General features: G+C 42.8%; 1 protein-coding gene across 1 annotated transcript; it reads right to left on the reverse strand.

Annotated features, from left to right (window-relative positions):
* Positions 1 to 1,828: 1,828 nt before the first annotated feature.
* On the reverse strand, positions 1,829 to 12,843 carry LOC138717907 (vascular non-inflammatory molecule 3-like). The gene is given in 10 exon segments (XM_069851870.1): positions 1,829 to 2,102; positions 2,105 to 2,196; positions 2,198 to 2,275; positions 2,503 to 2,507; positions 2,803 to 2,968; positions 7,300 to 7,313; positions 11,312 to 11,419; positions 11,513 to 11,577; positions 11,580 to 11,684; positions 11,687 to 12,843. Coding segments are annotated over 10 exon segments (792 nt in total). The 5' UTR covers positions 11,724 to 12,843; the 3' UTR covers positions 1,829 to 1,980.
* Between the last annotated feature and the right edge of the window lie 46 nt (positions 12,844 to 12,889).

Genomic DNA, 12,889 nt, shown 5'->3' on the forward strand with positions numbered 1-12,889 from the left:
TTATTCCAAAGGTTAATATTGCTGCGGAAAAGCCAGTATGAAGGGTCACACCTACAACCCTGCAATCACTGCAAAGCAGTCAGGACACGTGGGTACGGATGAGGAAATCGGAAGCCGCTCATTTTTAGCAACAGCACATAGCTATGTTGCTTAGCTGTAACAGGACACTGTGTCCTGTGGACAGGAATAAATGTAGAGATAAAGTACTTTTTCTCCACGAACAAGTAGGATTGTTTTCCACTACTTCTATTATATGAATTGAGGAAGGTTACAACTTAATATATATACAGACTAAAATCTTGTTTTTATAATATTCACTTTGTTCAAACCCAAAATATTTTGAATCCAGCAAGTCTATTTTTTATTACAGATTAAATGCGAACAATGTTTTTATTTCAGAACAAGCAACAGAATTAACCACACACAGAAATCTTAGCCACACCACACAAACTAATCCACCCCACTTGCTTAGAAAGCACAGTCTGCAGAGCCTGCTCCCGCACATGTGCCAGTGCATTCAATCTGTTCACTAGCCTTTCTAAATACAGCTAACTGCACACTCCAGACTTTTCCTCACACCAGCATGAGCAACCATTTCATTGGAAGACAGATAGGCAGCTGCAAAATTGCTCATTTTGAGAATTTTTTTATATGGATCCACTGGAATGCTTGAAAAAAGGTGGCACAGGTATCAGTAGTTTTATGGAAACAAAATATTACACACCCTAAAACTGTGGGCCAGAAAGATTCAAGTAGAGTGCTCCAACTGTAAGTGAGGGCATGCATGATAACATTTTATGCTGTGTGCTAAGTTGAATAACTGGTTTTGAAACAATGGTGTTCTGAGTGTTGTTTTCTTTTTCAAAGGAAATTATAAAAGTTCAACCATTGACCTTCAAAGGTTGTGTTAATCTCCATTTTAGAAAAGCGCGTGTTCAGAGGTGGGGCAGAACAGCATTGTGGAAATGACTTCTAATACTCCCAAAAATTTTCAAAGAATTAGAAATCTGTTGTTATTGGGCCACAATGAACTGCTATGTGCCTGAATCCTACACCACTAAAGTTAAAGGAATTTATTTTCGATTGTCTCTGGTGTTGAGGTCTGACAACCAATGCTATTATATAAAAACATACAGAACTGCCCAGCAGAGTAATTTATTTTTGCTGAAAAATCAAGTCAACAAATCAGTATGCAACGACTATGTTGATAGATAAGGCAACTTCAGAAATAAAATTTACATTCCTCATTGAGTTTAACTGCATTAGACATCAGTATAACTGTCAAGTCAAAAAAGTTGTGAAAGGGAAAGATATCACTCAAAGTTGCATCTTTATGCAAGTTCTTTACATAAATACGTGACTCTTTAAAGCCCAGAGTAAAACTTATCCATAAAAAATATGAATTGTACGATATAGGGTCATCAACAGACAACTGAAGAAATGACCCATACCTGCTTTTATCTGGAAAGCAAAGTTTAGAGCTACATTTTAGCAACACCAGGAAGTTTCTTTCACTTCTGCAAGCACATGCCCACAAAACTTGTGCTTGACTTCCAGTATCCACTCAGGAAAAGTATACATTGAAAACAGAGCCTGCAAAGAAAACTTGTCACAAGGTCTCCAGCCCAGAAGTAATGTTTGTAGGACTCACAAGTACATTTCTCAGTTATGCTTCCACCTAGTGGAGAAAAAAGGTTTTGGCTTTCACATGACCAAAGCATAGGTAAATGCCCAGGGTACAGAAGCTGAAGAATCACTTCCATAAACTCTCAGGAGTATAATTTAACAATTAACTAAAAGTTTTCTAATCAACTTAAGCATTTCTGAGTTCTTATATATCACATTTTGATATCCTTCTTATCTGCACAAGTTTTCTTGTACTAATCCTGTCGACACGTGCATGCATGCATAAACCTGACAGAAATTCCTGCTCAGGTTAACTGCACGACACTGATACAAAAGTTGCCCGTGGGAACAAGATCAATTCGAGCAATTCACATTACCTGCCATAACGAAAGAGGAGTTGTGTGTATTTGCCAAAAGGAAGCTGACACCCACTTCCATGGCCCAAGCTAAGTGAAACTGGACTGCTGACAACAGTTCAAGACGTTACCCCAGGCAGTTAGGAACAGAATGGTGTCAATCTGAAATCTGCTTGCAAAGACTACAGCCGGGTCATGATAGAGCAAACCCGTAGAAATAGCCAAAGGAAGTATTGAAAGTCACAAATTCTAGATCCTTGGGGTAATCAAACTGTTTCTCTGTCACAAAAAAGGTTGTACTGTTCATGTAGAGGAAGGAATGGATTAAAAAAATATTAGAAAAGTATCAAACCATTTACCTCAGACTAATATTGAATCTAATACCTATTCACTTAAATAAAAATTATGGAGAATGTGTTTTGTGAACTTGCTATAGCTTTATTTCAAAAAGGATAATACATACGACTGCAAGGAGTCAAGCGCAATATCCACTGTTTTGCTTTATACCAGTGAAGAGGATTTGTACTTAGTGAGCGAGAGTTTCGGACATTAATGTTTTAGTATCCCATGTGCTACCTCCTAATGAGAAGCAGTAAAAGTAGAAGTCTTATTGAGTTTTAATTAATTCAATTTAATTACTTGCTATTAAATTCAGAATAGCAGGAATAAAGATAACTTAAGTCAATGACTTTCACCTGTCCTCTGTCACCTGCTCTACAATGACGAAGTGCAAATATATTTAAGACCAGGAAGCAGCCTGTTTCACAGCTTTAATCATCCAAGGATCATGCACTTCCTGAACACTGAAAAATCCTTTTACCTTGTGATAACGAGACACCAGTTTCTCTTCTGAGTCAAAGACAATGTTGGTATCACACTGATAGAACCCAGCACTTGGATCACTAGAATTACACAGCTTCTTGCCTCCCATGTTTGCAACTACATAGACGGACTTACTCCTTTCCAGCACAGGTGAGGGAGTAAACCTAAAGAGCAGGGAAGGAATAAAAGAAATAGAATATCAAAACCAGTCAATCCATAAAAATGTTGAGACTAAGAGTGATAGGTTTGTCGTATCTAACATGAGACTATTGTTTTCTGTTATTCAAGAGAAGGCAGCAGTTTTGTGCTTCAAAGCTCAGTGTGCTGAATCTCTGGCTTCACAAAGTGAGGAACACAGGGGTTCCCTTGTGGTGAAAGTGAATTTTTGCACCTTCAAGTCTCCTTTCTGCTGCCAGCATATGATACAGCCTTGATGTTACATCAACACATGGATATATCTCAGCCATTCTTCAGCTCCCCATTTGGCTGCTGTGCTGAAGTAGCTTAGGATTTGTTTCTTACATGGAGTGTTTTGTTGTCTTTCATCAAATATTGCAGCTTCAAATAACAGTACAATTTATTAAGGAAAACAACAGAATAAACATGCTACCACATCATGACTCAAAAATATAAATTTGAAATTGTGCAGCATGTCCTTTCAGCAGTAGTTGTCATTTTATTCACAAGTCTTCTGAATATCACTTTTTTACAACTTGAAGGAATACATTACTAAAATGTTGCTTCTCTAAGTCATGTTTTTGATTTTAAACAAATATCAATCTTTATGAGTATACTACAATAAAAATAATTAGTAAGAAAAAACAAGAGGCAAAAAAGATGTTGTCTGAAGCTACTTATGAGAACTACATGATGCCTAACCTCCCTTGATTTCACTGAGAAAAGATTGTTTCAACCAGGGCAAGTTTAGGAGCTAGACTGATTGGTCAAATTGGAACAACTCATGCCCTCAAAGTCAGAAAATTACTTATGGTATCTTAATAACAGATAATCAATTTAAGTTTTATTTTCTAAAACTGATGCTAGTTTCAAGATTTGAGGCCTCCAAGGCTTGGGGTATAATTAAGGTTCCTTGCATACTTACAAATACATCTCTTTAAATTATTATAATTCATGGGCATGGCTACTGCTGGTGTTAAAAGGAAGCCAGCGTAGTTTCAGATTTATATGACAGTTTTGACAACCACGTATAGTTTCCAAAGGTTTGAATGCTTGCGGGGATTCCCAAAATACATAGAACACTGGAAAAAATGGCATTTAAACAAAAGGCCACACTACTGTATGTTATACAAGCAAGTTTCCCCAAAGGTTTACAGAGGCATCCAACCTATGGGAAAATAAGGCTTCTCTTAATGGACACATTAACAATAATATTACAGTTCACTTTAGTTAGCCTTAATTTTTAAAGGTGTTAAGCATTCTTTTTTCCACTGACTGGTAGGTGATTTTCTTCACTTGATCCAAGTTCTTCCATCCCAATTGCTGTGAAGGCTGTTAGCAATACTTCGTATGGCCTGTTCCACTGTTCTCCTGGTGGTTTTCCTGTAGAATCTTTAACAGAAAACTCATCCCTGGGTGTAAAGGGATGTACAGATTGATCTTAAACCTCTACGCCATGCAGCTTGTTTTCTTTTTGTTTGTTTCTCAAAGAAGTTCAGCTAGTTTGGTTAGCTGATTAGACAAAACCTAATCCTGTGAGATCTTCTCCTGTATACTGCAATTGGTATACAGGGCTAATACTTTAGTTCCATTATTTCAGAACCCAAGCAAGGCCAAAGGAAATGCTCGATGCCAACATAGATTGGCTTCTTGACAAATTTTTAGCTGAGCTGATTGCTGTTTTATCAGCAACAATCCGATGATTCATTTTCTCCACCTGGCCTCTGGCCTGTGGTCAGTATGGAGAACGTAACTGCCAATCAGTTCTTAAAATTTCACTAATCTTTTTACCATTTTAGCACAAATGTGTACCTCTACCTGGCAATATTGCTGCAGGCACTCCAAACGAGGTATAATCTCAACCAACAATACTCTTGTGACTTCTGCTTTACTTGTCCTGCAAGGAAAAGCTTCTGGCCAACCTCAGAAAGCACCTGTTAATGTTAATGAAGACCAGTGCGCCCCCCCATTTTATTGGGAGTTCAGAGAGATCTATTTGCATTCCTATTATTCACACCCCAAAGGGTTTGTTTTGTTTTCCTGCCATATTGATAATCAATTCTCTATCTTCCCTTGAATATTTATCCAATTTTAAATCAGAATCAGGGATTTGAAGTTTGCCGTCTGGAATCAAAGCAGATATTACTTCTGCATTTTTCTGCAGCCATCCTGGCCTCAAAATCTCCTGCCAATTTGTTACCAATTTTCCAGCGAGTATTACCTCTCTGGTGACCTTTGTAGTGTATGATAGCCACTTCTTCTGGAAGATTTACAGCTTCCAGCAGCTTTAGGATTTCTGTTGCATGTTTAACATGTTTTCCTTGGGCCGTAAGGAGTCCTTGCTCTTTCCATATAGCACCATATAGCATCGTGAGCATACACCACTCCAAAGACGTCCTTTTGCTAATTCCAGTGCTTGAGTTAAGGTGATTATTTCGGCTTTCTAGGCTGATGTTCCTGAGGTAATGGTCTGGCTTCCATCACTTCTCTGGCATCTTGGCTTGTATCAGAAACGGCGTGACCAGCAGGTCCAGGGAGGTTATCCTCCCTCTGTACTCGGCACTGGTGAGACCGCACCTCGAATACTGCGTTCAGTTCTGGGCCCCTCACCACAAGAAGGATGTTGAGGCTCTGGAGAGAGTCCAGAGAAGAGCAACAAAGCTGGTGAAAGGGCTGGAGAACAGGCCTTATGAGGAGCGGCTGAGAGAGCTGGGGTTGTTTAGCCTGGAGAAGAGGAGGCTGAGGGGTGACCTCATTGCTCTCTACAACTACCTGAAAGGACGTTGTAGAGAGGAGGGTGCTGGCCTCTTCTCCCAAGTGACAGGGGACAGGACAAGAAGGAATGGCCTCAAGCTCCGCCAGGGGAGGTTTAGGCTAGACGTTAGGAAAAAATTCTTTACAGAAAGGGTCATTGGGCACTGGAACAGGCTGCCCAGGGAGGTGGTTGAGTCACCTTCCCTGGAGGTGTTTAAGGCACGGGTGGACGAGGTGCTGGGGGATATGGTTTAGTGTTTGCTAGGAACGGTTGGACTCGGTGATCCGGTGGGTCTCTTCCAACCTGGTTATTCTGTGATTCTGTGATTCTGTGGTGGTAGCCACTGCATATCCAGCCTTGCAATGTCCTTGCTTCAAGAAGCTGCTTCTGTCAGTGTACCAGGAATCTTCCGCATATCACTGGTTCTGAAGCAGCTCCCCTAAGGAAAGATGCTAGATTCACAGTGTTAGTGGTGATTATATCCACATCTTGGTCTAGAGGGGGAAAGTCAGTGACCTTTCCGCCCCAATACTGCTGAGACTGTGTGTGACACCATGGTAGTCGTTTTTGGCCCATAGCGAATTCTCAGGCTTCTTGTATATTCAGAACTACAGCTGCATCTGCCCGTAGGCATCCAGGCCATCCAATTGTCTGGAGAAGTAGGCTACAGCCCTTTTTGCAGGGGCCTAGCTGCTGTGTCAGCACCTCTAGGGCCATCTCCTGTCTTTCGTGAGCTTTAATTGTTCAAATGCCCTTTTTGCCTCCCAGTCCAACCAATTTCAATGATCCATTAGATATTCTTTCAATGGTTCATACAATGGTTTCACTAAGAGTCCATCCATAAACACCAACCTGTCATTCCCAGAAAGGTTCTGAGTTCCTTTACCATTCCTGGCATGAGTGTACAGCAAATAGCTTCCTTTTGGGCTCTCTGTGTCCTCTGGAGATCTTGAATCCAAGGTAAGTAAGTTGTCGCTGCATAGACCGGGCCTTCTGCTGAAAGACCTGATAGCTGCTCAGTCCAAAAGTTCAATAGACTTACGGTCCGTTGCTCACAGTCTTTTTCTGTTTGTGTAACTCTCAGGAGGTCACATACCGCAGCAGGGTTCCAGTCCCATGTTTCCAGGTCTCATGCTAGCTGGTTTTCAAAAACAGTTCAGCTGTTCTCAATACTTTGAGACAATACTGTTCAGGTTAGTTGTGTTTCACTACCAGTTTCAGGGTTTTCCTATTCAAAGGCAAGTCACCTTTTGGCTTTCTTCAGCCAATATCAAGCAGAAGAAGGCATCCTTCAAATCCAGTACAGTAAACCACAATTGATTTTTTAATTGGTCGGCAAGGTACAGGGATTTGCTACCACTAGATGTAGCTTTTATCTAGTTTCTTTACAGGAAATATTGGAGCATTATATTCTGCTTTTCATTCTTTTAATAACCCATATTGTCAATAATCATTTTTATCCCCCTTGCAATCTTCTAATCGCAGAGGGCGTTACCTGACATGGGCCAAATTTACCTCCGCATGCTCCACATTTCTAGCCTTCCAGATATCTCAGAAGTCAACATGCCTGGATAAACCTGTTCCAAAATCTCTGCTGTTACTGGTGTTTTTTCCACCTGTTTTAAAGACAAACTCAATACTTTGACTAGTTGATGATCTCTCACTTTAAATTTTGTGCCTCCTGCCCCAAGCCTCTAACTGCTTTAGTAAATCTCCTCTCATTAAGGTCTAGGGGCTCCTAGCAAACAAATTCATGTGTGCCTACTTGTTTTCCAATTCATATTTAGCAGACTGCACAAAGAATGCTTTTTCAGTTTGGCCAGTAGCTCTTATTACAATCATAATATTTTATTTTGATCCACAGGAATCAGTTGCTGGTTTACACAGAGGCTCCTGTATCTATCAAGAACATAACCCTTTCATTCGTATTCCCCAGTCATTCAAGCTCAGCTACAGCACCCAATTCTGATTCCTCTACTGTATGCACATCAATTATTTCTTAATTCCAGACCCCATTCTCATGCCACGTTCTCTTGCTGCTCCAGGTGATTTTGCAAACTGGAAAACATATCTGCACACATTACTTCTCCCTGTTCTCCTCACACTTCAAGAACAACATTAATTACAACCAGGTGTTATGGCCACTCTTCTCATAATCGAGCTCATACACCACCCACCACTGATTATTAAAAAGCTTTTATCAGGGTTTACCTGTTTGTCCACCATTCGGTGGACCACTGATCCTCTTATGATTTAAGATCTTAATGATCTAAAATATATCCCAGCTGGCTCTTCTTTAAAACACAGCCACTCTGCCAGCCTCCCATCTTATGGGTTCTGCATTCTGGCTCCTCAACCACAAATCACTTGCACTGCATAGGTGGATCTTTCCTGGATCTTACATTCAGGACAACTCAGATCCCAACCATTTGTTACCCACAGTAATCCATGTACAATCTGGACAAGATTCATCATTATTTTACAACAAAACAAATACAATTCTGTACAAACATCTCATTTCACTGAAAGAAGGAACAAATCATGTTAACGAAAGGAATTAGATAGTTTAGCTTGTCCACCAACTGAAAACAAGGACAGTTCCACAGCAGAGACAGAAGACATGCCTGAAGACCCAGGAGGGGGGGAGATAAGATAATGCCATCAGAGGCAAACAGGAGACACAAAGAAACCGTGATGTGGGTATATTAATAAGTTCCGGAAAACAAAAGGCCATTTAACTGTTTAACCAGTATTTCCTGGAACCCACACAAACAAGCATGCTCAACCTGCATAGAAGTCATGCAGCCAGTGGGGGACCCATCAGTGGGACACGTTAGGTGGACTTAACCCACGTGTGCCCCGGCATTGTTTATTAAAACCATTCCTGCTTAATAATCGAATTGGTATTGATAATTGGGGTTGGCTTTTCACACTATCAACACAAAAATAACACACACACACACAACAACATTAACTTATTCACTTCAAAACATACAGAGATCACACATTCACTTCAAAGCGACATATAGCTGCCCGGAGGAGAGGGACCTGGGGGTGTTGGTTGACAGCCGACTGAACGTGAGCCAGCAGTGTGCCCAGGTGGCCAAGAAGGCCAATGGCATCTTGGCTTGGATCAGAAACGGCGTGACCAGCAGGTCCAGGGAGGTTATTCTCCCTCTGTACTCGGCACTGGTGAGACCGCTCCTCGAATCCTGTGTTCAGTTCTGGGCCCCTCACCACAAGAAGGATGTTGAGGCTCTGGAACGAGTCCAGAGAAGAGCAACAAAGCCAGTGAGGGGGCTGGATTGCAGGTCTTATGAGGAGCGGCTGAGAGAGCTGGGGTTGTTTAGCCTGGAGAAGAGGAGGCTGAGGGGAGACCTTATTGCTCTCTACAACTACCTGAAAGGAGGTTGTGGAGAGGAGGGTGCTGGCCTCTTCTCCCAAGTGACAGGGGACAGGACAAGAGGGAATGGCCTCAAGCTCTGCCAGGGGAGGTTTAGGCTGGACATTATGAAAAAATTCTTCACAGAAAGGGCCACTGGGAACTGGAACAGGCTGCCCAGGGAGGTGGTTGATTCACCTTCCCTGGAGGTGTTTAAGGCACGGGTGGACGAGGTGCTAAGAGGAATGGTTTAGTGTTTGATAGGAATGGTTGGACTCGATGATCCAGTGGGTCTCTTCCAACCTGGTTATTCTATGATTCTATGATTCTATAGTGCCGTAGTTCCAATTTCTGTGATTACCGTCACTCCACAAGGGGAAAAAAATTAAAATGTACCCTTTTATCTGAGGGTTCCCGCCTGTCCCTGCAGAGATCCAGTTGAGGAAGGGAGTCTCTCCGGAGAAATCCCCAGGGGTACCCAGGAGAGTCCCGCCCCCAGTGGGTCCCACAGCCGGGCAGAGAGGATCCCACCTGGGTCACCAAATCTGAAACAAAGAACTTACACTTAACAGTTTAATTTAACCATTAAGGCAGATACACTCTATTCAGAGCTAGAGAAGACTCGGGATTTGTCCTCAGAGTGCCTCTGTCAATCAGTGATTTCAGAACTTTATATACACAAAATTATTTCCATATCCATATTTTCCCTGAAGTAACAAGCAGACTTCTTTCCGCAGACAAACTTTACTATTTCACGTTTTCAAATTGTCCTTTTTATTGCACCAATGCCAATACTGTCTCTTTTAACTCTTTTTTTTCCCTCCACACATCAACTACAAGACTGTAACCCCCCCCTTCTCTCTATCCCAGTCCCCGATCTTTATCTTGGGCAAACACTTGCTGAAAGCTTTTTAACTCTTGACTCCTGCAGACCGAAAAGGGGAAAATTTCGCAATCAAGGAAGAGAAGCAGGCTTGGGCTTTTTCCCATTTTTAGGGGCGGGGGGGCCAGAACGGGCTTTGATTCTGCACCAAATACTCTCTAGGGTCAGATAAATTTGGGCGAGGGTGAACGTTCCTTCAGGTGGCCAGCCTGTCTGGAACGTCGGCCACTCGAGTTGGCAAAATATTTTCAATTTTCCTACATAAACCGTATCCCCTGATGACGCAGCTCGTGCCTGATAATCTTTGAAATGCTGCGTGGCCAATTCTAATGATGTTGCCGCCTTTTTGCTTTTACTTTGACCCATTTAAAAAAACTATGAGGCAGCACAGGAAAAAAAATCAAGCAACCAATAAGCAAACTATATCCGATAATCCGATGATCTAATGCATTAATGACCGCAGACAGAAATATAAATCCAAAACCGACAAAGACCTCAGAACGGGAGGGGACCAGGGGTAAACCCCCTATCCCCTCAAACCAAAACCTACAGAGGCCCAGAGGGATTCAGAGCGGGAGGGGATCGGGGGTAAACCCCCTATCCCCTCAAACCAAAACCTACAGAGGCCCAGAGGGATTCAGAGCGGGAGGGGATCGGGGGTAAACCCCCCATCCTCTCCCTCCAGGAGTGGTGGGGCATCCCCTCACCAACTCTGGCTCTGGGAAGCAGTACTGCATCCAGTTTCTTCCCTTTGAGCCTACAGTCGGAGCTCCAACAGACAACAGATAACAGAACTTACCACCTCCGGAGGTTTATTCACAGGGTGCCATTTTCGCCGTTAGATCCCGGACGAGCCCCCAAAATGTTAGGGTCCAGAATCTAAGAACGAGACGGCACAGCAAGCTTATACAAAAATAAAGTACAAAATTTATTTTCTTACGCAAGAGGTTAAAAAACAGACTGGCTGCCAGGGACGCTCTTCAAGGGGAGCGACCCTGGCTGTACCTGTGGAGTTACCTTTATAGTAAAAGCAGGCACATACAAAATTATTAGTTGCGATCTTATTGGCTGGTCTAGGGGTACATTCGGTGTATCCGTGTTACATTCTGATAGATTCCAGCAATCCCTTATTGTCTGTGTATTCTTATCCCAGGGGCGTGTATGCACTAACGGTAACCTCCCATTGTGTTCGTGTATTTGTGAACAGCTTCCAGCCTGGCCTCTCCTTTTCTTTGAGACTGAATGGCCCTTACAACTATGGCTCTTAAAAGCAGCAGGCTTCTCTAGTGGATTGTTCCTCTGCGCGCAGCACATGGAATCCAGTCCACCTGTGTGTCTGGGATATCCTCCAGATAAAGGTATATTGTTTCCCTAGTGAAAACCCAGCCATCTTCAGGAGTCATGATGATAAAGGCACCCTGGTACCAACATAAAAACCCAAAAGACATCATTAAGAAAATGAATAAATGGTTAGTATTTACTAAAATGAATGTGTCTAACTGTCACATTACCTGTCTGGCTGCTTCTTTGATGGCTGCTTCCAAAATTGCCATATTTTTATCCATCAGCATCAGGCCTCCTCAGGAGAAACCAGCACTTCAGTGTCCTGTGGTAAGACCACATTGAGCTCATAGACAGCTGCAACATAGCCATCCAGGGCACAGGTCTCCAGAGCAGACACTCCAAAAGCACAGCAGAGGCACAAGCTTTAGAAAGCCCCATGTCTGGTATCTGCAAGTCACCCAAGAGGACGACTGGGGGCACGCAAAGACAAGGGGCTTTGAAAGGGGAAGTCTTGCACAATCCTGGGAATTCCAGAATGGCAGAAAGCTGACACCAGGAGATGCAATCACCTTGCCCGGAAAGTCTTACAACGTCAAAGGCAAAAGAGCCACCGGCACTGAGCAATTCTGCCTTGCACAACTCTCAGGGAAGTCACCACTGTGCTGCAATCAAAGAAACACATTGCCTGCCCGCTCTGCAAATAATTCAGGTGTGGCACTGCTGTAGTAATGCAGTTCAAGGGAAGCTCAGGTCACAGCAAGGTTTTGGAAATCTGGGCAAAGACCAGCACAGACACATTCCTGCTCAAACTCAAGGATGTGGAGTGCAGGCAGGGCTGCAGGAGACAGGCAGATGGCTTGGTGTTGCCACACGTGCACTTTCTGTGCCACCTCAGCTCAGGGCTGATTCCGATCAGCCAAGTGTAATATGGCTATACCTGGCACAGTCCCTACTTACCACAGCTTCACAGATTGTACAAATGTTTTAGTAACAGGACATGAATATTTAGACCTGCCACTACATGAGATAAGCACAATATTAGCCAGGAGATGGCTGAGCTTCCCACAGGAGATTCTACTGCTTTGCATTAACTGTGTGTCCAGGACCCCTGGATAATCGTATTAGGAGAGCATGCTTCTGAATCAATTTGAAAAACAAACCTAGGATTCCTCTTCAAGTTTCTTTCGCCTCCATTGTGTACATAGAAGAATGAAGACAGGATAAGATGTGTTGCAAGAAAACTACAGGGGTTAGTTAAGCCTGTCTAGTTTCTGCTGGAGTTCTGGTGAAGGTCATGCATTGCAGGACAGCTCATAAATTCAATGGCATTTATGCTCGTTCTGGTAATCCAGTCACTTCCATGTCCTACCAGCACAAGTCAGATAAGTGAGCAAGTTATTCCACAAAGAGAGCCAAGTTTCATGTCTACAGATGTGCATGTTGTGCACCTTGCACCTACCTCTAGTCATCTCACTTCCTTCTCACCTGCCTTGCCATCAGCACTGCCATGGTCAACACTTCATAATGGGTTGAGGTGTACATTCCCAGTTTCACTAATGTCTAACATTCACAACACAAAAGGAAAGGGACCTATTGCCAGGATA

This window comes from Phaenicophaeus curvirostris, chromosome 2 (assembly GCF_032191515.1).
Source record: "Phaenicophaeus curvirostris isolate KB17595 chromosome 2, BPBGC_Pcur_1.0, whole genome shotgun sequence".
Taxonomy (NCBI): Eukaryota; Metazoa; Chordata; class Aves; order Cuculiformes; family Cuculidae; genus Phaenicophaeus; species Phaenicophaeus curvirostris.